At 36.8% G+C, this 13,099-nt stretch overlaps 1 protein-coding gene across 4 annotated transcripts in view; it reads left to right on the top strand.

Moving 5' to 3' along the window:
• The window catches only part of PCDH7 (protocadherin 7), a 689,933-nt gene that overhangs the window by 308,681 nt on the left and 368,153 nt on the right, over window positions 1–13,099 (top strand). For 2 of the 4 annotated variants that reach the window (XM_075568109.1, XM_075568136.1), the window contains exon 2: window positions 9,475–9,691. The exons of 1 other annotated variant lie outside the window; for it this stretch is intronic. In XM_075568109.1, the coding sequence (XP_075424224.1) occupies window positions 9,475–9,691 (217 nt within the window). The remainder of the gene's footprint in view (window positions 1–9,474; window positions 9,692–13,099) is intronic. One more of the 4 variants, XM_075568120.1, reaches the window with a different exon arrangement.

Raw genomic sequence — 13,099 nt, 5'->3', positions numbered from 1 at the left:
TGATTTAACGGTGGAAGACAAGGTGCTTGGTGTATACTGAGTGTGAGGGAGTTCTATAAGTAAGGGGCAGTGTGGGAAAAAAGGTTTAAGGTGAGTAGAGGTGAAAGGGGTAAAAATGAGACGGTTTTGGATAGAGTGCAGGAGAAGAGCAGGGCATAACGAGAGATCAAAGATGACATATAAGGAGGAGCAGATGAGTGCAAAGCTTTGAAGGTAAGGAGGATAACTTTATAGGTGATCCAAAATGTGATGGGAAGGCAGGAGAAGGATTTAAGTAGGAGAAGAGCAGGGACTGTTTTGGGAGGAAGTGATATTATTCTAGCAGCAGAATTTTGGATAGATTGGAAAGGAGAAAGTTGTGAGACAGGAAGGCCTGCTAGTAGTATGTTACAACAATACAGACGGGAGAGGATAAGGGCATGCATTCAAATTTTAGCAGTAGATTGGGAGAATCTTTGCAATATTACAGAGGAGGAAGCAACATATTTTAGCCATGCCATACATCTGAATGAAGAATGAAAGGGAGGAGTCAAATGTTACTCCTAGGCAATGTGCTTTGGCAACAAGATATATGCTAGCACTGTTTACTGTGATGGGAAAAGGGGATATTAGGCCAGATTTAGGAGGAAATATGAGGAGCTCATTTCTATACATATTATGTTTTACGGATATAGCCAGGAGGCAATTCGAGACTTGCGACTGGATTACAGATGTGAGGGTAGGGGGAGGGGATTGATATATCTGCTTATGATCTACATAGAGATCATACCTGAAGCCAAAAGCGTTGATTAGGTCACCAAGTGACAGTGTGTAAAGATGTTTTTTTTCTTTCAGTTTTAAAGAAAATTCAGAAAAATGCATATTCGGTGCAAGCTTAGGCTTATATATTCTATGTATACTAAGGCTTAATTGAGGCTTAATAACCTACAAAATTTGTCATTCATGACTATATAAAAATAGATAGGTAGCAGGAGACTTTAGAGAGTTGTAAAATGAGAGTCCTTTGTTGCCCAGTGCATATGTAGGGTTTAATCTAGAATCAATCAAACTAGCCTAAGGGAGTACTGTGTTTAAATGGTTATATGCCTGTCATTGGCATTTCATTATATGATGAAGTTGGCCCACAAAGAATGTGACAAAGCTTTGTTTATTTCTCCTGTTTTTTTATTACTAGTTTGCATTACAGAATTGTGCAACAACATGTATTATTCATTTACACAAAAAATCCAATTTGAAGAAATTAATTACAATAGCAGGTCATTCTTACATTGTATATTAATTCGTGTGGACTTGTTGCGGCCATTCTGTCATATTTGTAGCAATTTTAGTCCTTTATGAAATGATCTCTCATACAATGAAAGGTCTTAGACATTAATCTGAAAATGAACATGTCAGTTCCTTATGGGGTTTAAATGATACAATCATGACCACTGATTCATAAAATAACCAACAAAATTCAGAGATTTTGCTGCCGGTTATTCTGAATGATATTTTATTAATAATATGGCTATTCAATGGAAATTCATCAGTTTTCAGTGTTTCAGAGCTATTGTGAAAAAAACTGGTTACTGCACAAAATATGAATCTGACATATCTGTTCACAAGGATATGGCAGGCTGCTAATCATATATTTTGTGTACAAAAAAACTGTACTATTGAAGGTCATGACAGACTTCTGGATAATGCATTTATCCTTGCTTAAGAAGGCATACATCAATTAATCAAAAAGATTACTCCCATTAAATACGTATTATGGATAGACCATTCACCAATCGGGATAAAAAAGATTATCACATACTGACCTTGTTATGCTCTAGCTACTTCATAAACTACAACCTAGAGATTTTCTTCAAAATGTGTTACATTTTTTTCCGGATAAAATGTTTATAGGGGATTGCTTGGATGCAGTGTTCTGATATAAAATTAGTTGAGATCTGTTTATGGGTATCTATGCCAAACACAGGGATAAGTCATACTTGGCTAGTATATATATATATATATATATATATATATATATATATATATATATATATATATATATATATATATATATATATATATATATATATATACATATATGTATATACATATACATATATATATACATATATATATATATATATATATATATATATATATATATATATATATATATAAAACCAAGAAACAAACAGTAGCCTAAAGTAAGCACACCAGCATATCCAAAAAATATCAAATTTGTTAAACAATATCTAAAGCACACACAGAAAAAATATAACAAAATAACTGAGAAAAGCCCCTAATACCTAAACTAACTTCCTAAGCAATATGTAGTTAGTATGCAAGAGAAAACAATGTACCTAGAACATAACCACAGCACATGGAATAGTGAATCACTAAACGGATGCAGAAAAAATGGAGGTTGTCTTGTTTAGCAGAGTGTTTCTTACACCGGCCTGTGTCTACAGGGGGTTAGGTGAATAATATTTTCACCTGAAACTGCTCAGTTAGTAGTGTTACAACTTTTGTTTGCATCAATTTAGTGATTCACTATTCCATGTGCTGTGGTTATTTTCTAGGTACATTGTTATCTCTTGCATATTAACATATTGCTTAGGAAATTCGTTTTGGTACAAGGGACTTTTATCCGCTTTAAAAAAATTTTTTTTTATTGTATTTGCACGGATATACAAGTTATTACAACACATTAATCACGTCATCAGGTATAACAAACAGAGTATAAGATTTGGAGTTACGGTATCAATTTCTTCATTGGAGGTTACATTTCGTATAACATTTTGTGGATTTGAGAGATTAGACAAGTCCAGCAACTGTCCACCAGTCTCTGACAATGTAGATACCAGCTGTATTCCCTGTTAGTAACTTAAAGTGGACAGATAAAGATGAAGAGAAAGAATAAGAGGAGAAGGAGAAGTCTGGAGAGGGTGTGGGGGGGGGGGAGGAGGGAAAGCGTTCGAGGGGGGGGGGGGAATTGTTAATTAAACAGCTATAGTGCCGATCAGGGCAGTATCACATGGAAACGCCCATTGACTCCAGTGAAAGTTTCTGTGCTGTAGTGCTGCAATGACACAATGACTGTAATGAATATCCCCCTGATACAGATTCTGTATGGTTAACATATAGCAGATGTGTATTGCAGATAAGGAATTTGTAGCGTGTACAATACAGTATGGTGTATGGTATACACTGTCACTGTCATAAAAAAGTTTTTTTTTTTTTATTTCCAGCATACTGTAGAACATTAGACCACACTCAAGCTTTTTTTATTTAATAAACACCCCTTTGTGCTGATCCCAAAAGTATAGGGCTGCATACTTTGGTTTCACTATACAAGAAAACATATTATTATTTAAATTATCTCAAATTTGAAGGTGTGCTCAGCCATGTACTGTACCACCAATGACAAACTCAGAGAAAAAAAAGAAAATCAACTACTATAATAAATCATACAGAGATTATACAATGTCCAAAGCTAAGCATATCTACAGTACACCACTCTGCCAGCATAGAAATGTGCCTTAAAGCAGCAAAACATGAAAACATGAAAAATCCTATATGTTTCTTAAAATAAATAATGTGTTACACTTAGTAATAAAATGTTACATATCAGCTGCAGCATTTCACAGACTGCAGCACACAGTTAGAAGGCGGCCATTTCGTTAGGCACACAATCAGGATTTTTACAGAATTATAACAGGAGCCCCAACGATTGCTATCTTATATAAGAACGTAGAATTATACATTGTTAATTGCTTTCCATATAAAAAGAAGAAAGAAAAATGGGGAATGTAGTATTGCTGCTTTAAATACATTATTATAATTATTATAAGGGAATGATATCAAGTAATCCTTGTCATATGGAATGTGTTTGGCTCTAAGATTTGTAATGTAGCTTTTCTCCCAAACAGCCCTCCCGCCATCCAATTTATGCATACATATGACTGCCCAATGCCTGTCAGCCGTACAAGAGAAGCCCTCAAAGTTTTATAGATAATTGTCTGCCCTGATGGAATTTCTGTTGAATCAGTCATTTCTGAGAATAGATCACTTATTTATGAGAGTGTTGATGGCAAAACTTGCCTGCATGCATGAAAATGGATATAAATTTGATCTTCCCTATTTTAAAAATGAAAAGGTTTATTTGAATGCAGCCAGTCTTTAATAAAATACATACTGATCATATAACAATCAGAATGAATGTGATTTTTGTTCCTTTTCATCATTAGTTATATTGTATAAACATCTGCAAAAAGTATTTACATTCTGTAATCATCCAGAGACGCAGATCCTCATATTTATCTGCGAGAGTTCAATAACTGCAACTCCACAGCTCCTTTTTATTTTGTAATATATGGTATTTTGAATAAAAACAATTCAATACTAATCAATGTGTGCGCATGGTCTCAATGGAAGAATAGCACGTCAGATGTGCCTTCAATGGTTTGAATAGAAGCCTTATTAAGTCAGTTGGCAATCCATCCAATATCTGAACCAGAAATATGGCAGAATTGTTACGAGTCGAAAACTAATGTGTGTGTCCTAGGCATAAAAAGACTTTTAAAACCACAAAATTACCATTGATCAAGATAGAATATATGAAAATATTTGCAATTATTTAGAAATCTTCTGAAATTATCCATATTAGGAATTCTGGTCCCTACTTAATATAGTAAGAAGTAGGGGACAATTCACTTAAATTCTCATCATATTGAATAGATGTGTCTAAATAATGGTTCAACATACTTTTTGTGGTACAGATGTACAATAGACTCCTCTCCTCTGTGGTGCCATGTAGCAGTTGTAAGTACAGAAGGATTTAAACGTTCAAAACACATTTGTCAACCTCTGATGTGACTAACATATTTTTTTAAATTTGTATTTTATTGTTCATTTTTACAAGTTGTATTTTGGGGGGGGAGGGTACAAAAGAAAACATAGGTGGGGGGAGGGGTGTGGGGGGGGGGTACATTTCCATCTTGACTTTGATCACAGTACATCCATTTGTACTTTATTACACATACATTTGCATTTTGGTTTGGTTCATATTGCAGACATTTTTTTACTGGCTAGATATAAAGTGAATAGAAATGTTTTAAACATTAGCTACCCAGTAGAACATCCATGGTACCCATATCTTCAGATATCCTTCAGATATCTCCCATCCTGAAATCCCTCTCTTGGCTTCCGATCAAATCCCGCATCTCACACTCAATTCTCTTCCTCACTTTTAAAGCTTTACACTCCTCTGACCCTCCTTACATCTCAGCCCTAATTTCTCGCTATGCACCATCCCGACTCTTGTGGTCTTCTCAAGGATGTCTTCTTTCTACCCTTTGTATCTAAAGCTCTCTCCCGCCTTAAACCTTTCTCACTGACTGCCTTCACCTCTGGAATGCCCTTCCCCTCAATACCCGACTAGCACCCTCTCTATCCACCTTTAAGACCCACCTTAAGACACATTTGCTTAAAGAAGCATATGAATATCACTGTGGATAATCCTGGACACATGATACATAAAGCTTGGCCCCCTGCAGATGCACTTACTAGAATTCCCTCCTACTGTCTCTATACGTTCTCCTACCTACCAATTAGATTGTAAGCTCCTCTTAACAGAGAGTCCTCTTCCTTAATGTCACTCTTATGTCTGAAGCACTTATTCCCATGACCTGTTATTTATATTATTTGTTATTTATATGATTACAACATGTATTACTACTGTGAAGCGCTACAGTATGTATATTTATGGCGCTATATAAATAAAGATGTGCTTGTGTGTGTAGAGTTGCTGTGTGTGTGGAGGTGCTGTGTGTGTAGAGGTGCTGTGGTGTGTGTGTGTGTGTGTGTGTGTGTGTGTGTGTGTGTGTGTGTGTGTTTGTGCGTGTGTGTGTGTGTGTGTGTGTGTGTGTGGCAGCAGTTTGTGTGTGTGTGGGTAGATCTGCTGTGTTGTGTATTGAGCTGCTGGTTGTGTGTGTGTGTGTGTGTGTACACAGAGGGGGCGGCAGTGTGTGGATATAGATATCTGCAGTGTAAGAGTATATAGAGGTGGATTCATGTATTTACTATTTTATTTTAATAAAAAAATATCTATATAACTATACAATAGTGTCTATTATTTTTACTTCGCCTCGGGCCTTCAACTCTTCCAGCCAGGGCATTATTGGCCAGTAATGCCCTGTTCTTCAGGGATTATTACTTAAATATTGGTACAGATGCATGTCTGGTAGGTCGAACTCCACCTTTATTTCCCGGAGTGTTTATATCCTGTCTGATTTTAGAGTCTCCCCAAGCCCTTTTCTCTTCATATGTTGTATGCTTTCGATTGGAGGGCTGGTGCGAACTCTGGGTTGGACAGAATTTGGGTCAGGGGTGAGGGAACAGATGAGACAGATTAAATTCTACAGCGTTTATCTCATAGTTTTAGGGAATGTGAGATCACTGTGAATGACATTCAATGGCTAAAAAACAGAAAAAAATTATGGATAGAGATTCTGAATTTTATTTTCGTCCATTTTGTTTACTTTAAAGATACACTTTCCTTCCTCTCACCTGACTCATTCATTCTCTCTCTGGGGTGACTTTAGCTGTCCTATTTTACGCTCTCCATTACTTTCTCTTGTTCATTCTTACATATATATATATACAGTGGTCGACAAATCACCAAAAAATCTACTCGCCCAACAAAAAAATCTAATCGCCACCTAGTATCAAACGTGTGATGCCTGAGCCAATAGTAGCTCGCCACAATGTTAAATCCACTCGCCCGGAGCGTGCAAATGTATAGGTTTGTCGAACACTGTATATATATATATATATATATATATATATATATATATATATATATATATATATATATATATATATACAGTGGTTGACAAATCACCAAAAAATCTACTCGCCACACAAAAAAATCTACTCGCCACCTAGTACCAAACGTGTGCTGCTTGGGCCAATATTTACTCGCCCGGGGGTTAAATCCACTCGCCCGGGGCGAGCAAATGTATAGGTTTGTCGAACACTGTATGTATATATATATATATATATATATATATATATATATATATATATATATATATCATTATCCGTAAATCTTTCCCGTTCCCCTCTGCCCCTCTTTAATCCCACTCTCTTTCCCTTTTCTTTTAACTTTATTACCTGTGCCTGCCTCCTCATATCTGAACCACGCCGTATTTGGTCTTACATGTTGGTAGTGGGAGAGGCACTCACAGTTTAGATGTTTGGCATTCCGGTGAATAGAAGGATACTCCAGCGCACTCAATAGGCACCACTCTTGAGTCAAGAACACATTTACATTCGTGATATTTATTTTGCAGATGAGAACATTGACAGCATTTCGGGGAAACCTGATGAAGAGTACATCACTGAAATGTTGTGCACGTTCTCGTCTGAAAAATAAATATCACAATTGTAAATATCTTCTTGACTCAAGCCTGAACTCTATTGAGTGCGCTGGCGTATGCCTTTTATCATGTCATATTCGGTTTCTTTGCTTCCTCAGCCCTTCTCCTCATGACGACTGTTTCTCTCCTGAATCCTTTAATTAACTATACTCTACCTCTCCAACATTGTTCCCTAAAATATTCTCAAATTAAAAAATAAATAAAAACACCTTTCCAATGAGGTACACAGTAGCAAGGGAGCACAAATGACTAGGCCACTGAGATGCCTTATGCAATTTACTTGCAATTTGTAGGGTAATCTTTGTAGAGCAAGGCTTCCATATTCACTGTGTTGATTCTAATGCACAACTCTCTTATTACAGTTATTTTCCTAGATAAATTGATATATAACCCAAGTGTATTAAGTTGCGTCACTAATTAAGTCTCTAGATCGCTGGTCCATAAAAACCTTAATTATAGTATGTCTGCATTTGTATGTGTATATGTATGTATGCATGCATGTCTTTATTTATATAGCTGTCTAAAAAAATCCTAAACTTGGATAAGAATGGATGATCCAGAGCACTGCGGATTTTCAAAGATTTAATATGTCAGAACAGCACAACGTTTCAATCTTCTCAGAGGTCTTTTTCAAGATGCCAATCACTTGAAAAAGACCTCTGAGAAGGTTGAAACGTCGTGCTGTTCTGACATAATAAATCTTTTGAAAATCTGCAGTGCCCTGTATCATCCATTCTTTTTCAAGTTTAAGATTTTTTTAGACAGGTTTCCCTGAGCCAGGAGCACCGGTAACTGCAAGTATCTTTGATATTTTTTTGGTATGCAGCATTACAACTTGTTCATTTTATTTATATAGCATTAATGTACATAGCACTTCACAGCAGTAATACATGTGACAATCATATAAATAAAAAATAATACAAATAACAGATAATGGGAATAAGTGCTTCAGACATAAAATTACCATTTAGGAAAAGGAGTCCCTGCTCCGAAGAGCTTACAATCTAATTGGTAGGAGGAACATACAGATACAGTAAGAGGGCATTCTGGTAAGTGTGTCTGCAAGGGGCCTAGCTTTATGTATCATGTGTGTAGTATTAGCCATGGAGCTACTCATATACTTTGTTAAGCAAGTGTGTTTTAAGGTGGGTCTTAAAGATGGATAGAGAGGGTGCTTGTCTAATATTGAGGGGAAGGGCAATCCAGAGATGTGGGGCAGTCAGTGAGAAAAGGTTTAATGTGGGAGAGGGCTTAAATTGTCATAATTAATTTTGCCTATGTAATGTTACCTCTTTATTATAGAAGAAATGTTTTCAATATTGACACTCATATAAGTGACTTTACAAATTTAGATGAATATATTCTATACAGGATCCCATTCTTACAGTGCCCTGTAACTTTCTGTGACTATCTCTGTAAGAGCTCTTTTATCTTAATGGTCAATTAAGTACTTATTAGTTATTAGACCTATTGTTTGTCCAGTTAGACAAAGCCTACGACTTACATGAAGACGTCATGACATGAACCACAGTTGGTCTTTTGTTACCTCTAATCACTCTGAAGAGAGCACATTTTTTCATTTTACAAGTAATGCAATTACAAGATTTAAAAACATAATTACAGCAGTTTGTTAGAATAGATAACACTTTCTGTTCAAGGTAATTCTGTATATTTGACTCTTCAATGGCCATGTTTAGTCACTATCTCTTTGAGATACATTGTAATACATCTACCGGCATACTTCCTGATTTCTAAGAGCCTATAAAAATGGAGTACATTTATATATGTAAATGATAGCCTGTAATGCTGAATTTCAGTCTCATTTATTGTGCCCATTTTATTTAAAGTAATACAAAATATTCTGAAAATATTTGCACACCATATTGAATATTTTTGGTATATTATGCTTGTGGCATAGTTGATCACAACTGTACTTAAATCAATTTAAACAACTTTAGTGTGGTGGGTGACTAACTGTCCTTACAGCTCTACAGGGTTTAAATCACTTTCGTTTTCTTCTAACTTCCAGTGACATTCAGAATCTTTTCTTTTGCAGCCATTCCGTAGAGTGACGTTTTCTGTTGTGAGTCAACCTCAGGACCCGCATCAGGGGTCGTTGCAGAGTTGCTATGACAGCGGTCTGGAGGAGTCGGAGACACCAAGCAGTAAGAGCTCATCAGGGCCAAGACTCGGGGCCCTTCCACTCCCAGAGGACAACTACGAAAGAACTACGCCAGATGGCAGTGTTGGTGAGGCAGAGCATATGGAAAATGGTAGGGGCAAACACGACATTCACACACATAAGCACATAAGTGAGCCATAACAAGTCATTTAAGAAGGACAATCTAAACAAAATAATCTCATAAGCCTGGATAAAATGCAATCTCTTCAGCAAATGAAAATATTATTATTCATTTTACATTTACAGCACACGATTGATGCATATAATATAATAATAATCCAGAAATAGTGCTACACATTGATGTATTAGCAAAATAAGAGCGTAAAGCACATCTCGTACTGTAAGTGGGTTTTCAACAATTAATAATTTTCTTATGTTTAGAGAATATGAGATTGATATTTTGATCTCTATACTGACACGTCTTTCAGAAAATATATATTGTAATACCTCTTTCTTTCCGAGGGAGCAGATATACAATGAAAAGCAATGTGCTGCAGGCAAGCAATTAATCAAACACACTTTTTTATATATATTACAAAGCTTTCCTTTGTAACTGTTGCTTTTCAATCAATACCTGTTGCTTGCAAATGTAATGTTCCTCTAGCATTGTATAAATAAAATCAAGCTTTGTGCATACTACAAAACCATCTATATTCCATGTTCATTTTTTTATTGTAGAATTGTCAATTTTATACGTTTCTGTGAATAATGATTCCGTGGTACACATACCCTGCATTCTATATGTTGCAAACATATAAACAAGTCTTGACATCTTCTTGGCGGCATATCTCAATGTACTATCATCACCATCATAAATATTTTCCAACCGTTGGCCATTACACACCAGTAATGTAATACAATTAGCTCATGCATATACATATATGTACAGTATACAGTATATGTATGTGTGTATGTCTTCTGGCATCAGCACTGCTTTTTAAAGATGGACCTTACTCTCTGAACCAGAATTCTAGTATTGATCACTGATCTAATTGCCTTAAAGCTACCAGCAAACACCTTTATGCTGTTGAATTGCTTTATTCTCTCTATAATATTGTCGGGTAGAAAATCTTATCCAGATCTACTGTATCCCTATTTCACCAAAAAATATGGTGTAATTTATGGTTTTCTTTGTAGCTGTATAAAAGTGACAGTTATATTTACTCTACTCATAGTATATCTTTTACAAATAAGCTTTTTTTTATGCATTCTTGTAAAAGTCATTTTTTAATTAGAGAAAAATTGCTTAGAATTGTATGCTCCATTAAATATTAATGTGAATTTTGATTAGCAAAATAATTTGATGCAGATTGCTGCATGATAGTTTTAAGGACTCAATGGAAATATAGGGGACATTCTGTACAATGGACTATATTTACGGTACCAAGCAGTCTTCTGCCATAAGATAGTAACACATTATACAGCCCATCATCTTGAATTTTGCATTCCCATGTAATTTTTCAAGATCGATCACATTGGTTAATATTTTGCCATTTTCACAAATTTCAACAGAATTTTCAACTTTTCACTAGGATTGTGCTGTATATAAAAGTGCAATGTGATCTGTATTCAGGTGCATGTGACATGAACATTGACTTTTAATGTGGGGCAAAATAAAAATGGGGAAGTTTTAAAATGTATGCAAAATGTCACTGGGTTTGCCAACTTTAGCAAAAATGGCAAACATTTCTACTGTACCAGCACCAAAAAGATATTTTGTGGCAGACGACTGCTTAGTATAAGGCACCAGGCACTCACCCACCCAGTCACTAACTCACTCACCCACCCAGTCACTAACTCACTCACCCACCCAGTCAATAACTCACCCAGTCACTAACTCACTCACCCACCCAGTCAATAACTCACACACTCACTAACTCACCCACTTACTAACTCACTCACCCACCCAGTCACTAACTCACCCACCCAGTCACTAACTCACACACTCACTAACTCACCCACTTACTAACTCACTCACCCACCCAGTCACTAACTCACCCACCCAGTCACTAACTCACCCACCCACCCGGTCACCAACTCACTCACCCACCCAGTCACCAACTCACTCACCTACACACCCAGTCACTAACTCACTCACCCACCCAGTCACTAACTCACCCACCCAGTCACTAACTCACCCACCCAGTCACTAACTCACACACTCACTAACTCACCCACTTACTAACTCACTCACCCACCCAGTCACTAACTCACCCACCCAGTCACTAACTCACCCACCCACCCAGTCACCAACTCACTCACCCACCCACCCAGTCACCAACTCACTCACCTACACACCCAGTCACTAACTTACACACCCACCCAGTCACTAGGTGAGAGACCCCGCTCACTAACTCACTTACCTGCCCTCACTAACTCACCCACTCACTCGCCCGCTCACTAACTCACCCGCCCGCTCACAAACTCACCCACTCACTAACTGACAAACTCACCCGCCCAGTCACTAACTCACCCAGTCACTAACTCACCCACCCACAGAGAGAGGGCAATGGGGAGCAGAGATAGGGGGTGAGTGGACAGAGAGGGGGAGTGGGACCATTCAATCCCGGGCAACGCCGGGTATATCAGCTATACATAATAATACATATTCAAACCTACAGAATCAATTGTAACCATAAGACTTTCCAATTGAAAAGTAAAAATAAAAATGATTCTCCAATATTTTTAGTTCCAGCAGGATGTTTGTTGCTTAGCGATGGTTCCGTTTGTTATAATAGATTGCATTCAAAGGATGAGCACAAGAAAAAGGCTACTGTTTCAGTAACATTTAGCTTAGGGGTGGACAACCCCAGTCCTCATGAGCTACCAACAGGTCAGGTTTTCGGATATCCCTGCTTCAGCACAGGTGGCTGAAGCAGTGGCTCAGTCTTCGACTTCAGTCTTGTGAACTGGAGTTGGCCACCCCTGATTTAGATCATTCAACTATATAATACGTTGCTGAGAGTTAAATTAATTTGAATTGATTTATACAGCAAGCTGCACCTAATGCTTGAAGGGCTAATTAATAAGATTTGTTATATTAATATTTTACCATCATTTGAAACCGGACAACATCATATCACTCCCACTATTCAATTTTGCTACATGAATAGATACAATTATGCCAATCCAACATGTTTGCATTTGTATAACACACATCAACGCCCAGAAATAACTAACTTGCCGCAGTCAATAAATTGTTAGATTGGGGATGTTTCTAAAGGATCCCATTTGACACAGATAAAAAATATGAGATAGTTTATATAACCAAGCAGCCTAATTATTCCTTGGTTTATGTTACTGAATAAGCGGGGTCCACCATGAAAATAAAATGATGCACATTTTTTGCTTTTGTATAATCTTGGACCGTAATAATTAACCAGCACTGTACTGAATTAAAAGGTATAGGAGATTCAGGAGAGGAAAATGCTTTGGAATTTTATAGAGAAATGTTGATTCTGCCTTTTTCTTCTGAAATGAATGCTACAAAGTTTGAATG

This window comes from Ascaphus truei, chromosome 1 (assembly GCF_040206685.1).
Source record: "Ascaphus truei isolate aAscTru1 chromosome 1, aAscTru1.hap1, whole genome shotgun sequence".
In the NCBI taxonomy this organism is placed as follows: Eukaryota; Metazoa; Chordata; class Amphibia; order Anura; family Ascaphidae; genus Ascaphus; species Ascaphus truei.
The sequence above is the reverse complement of the archived record's forward strand: the minus strand, read 5'-3'. Positions and strand labels throughout refer to the sequence as shown.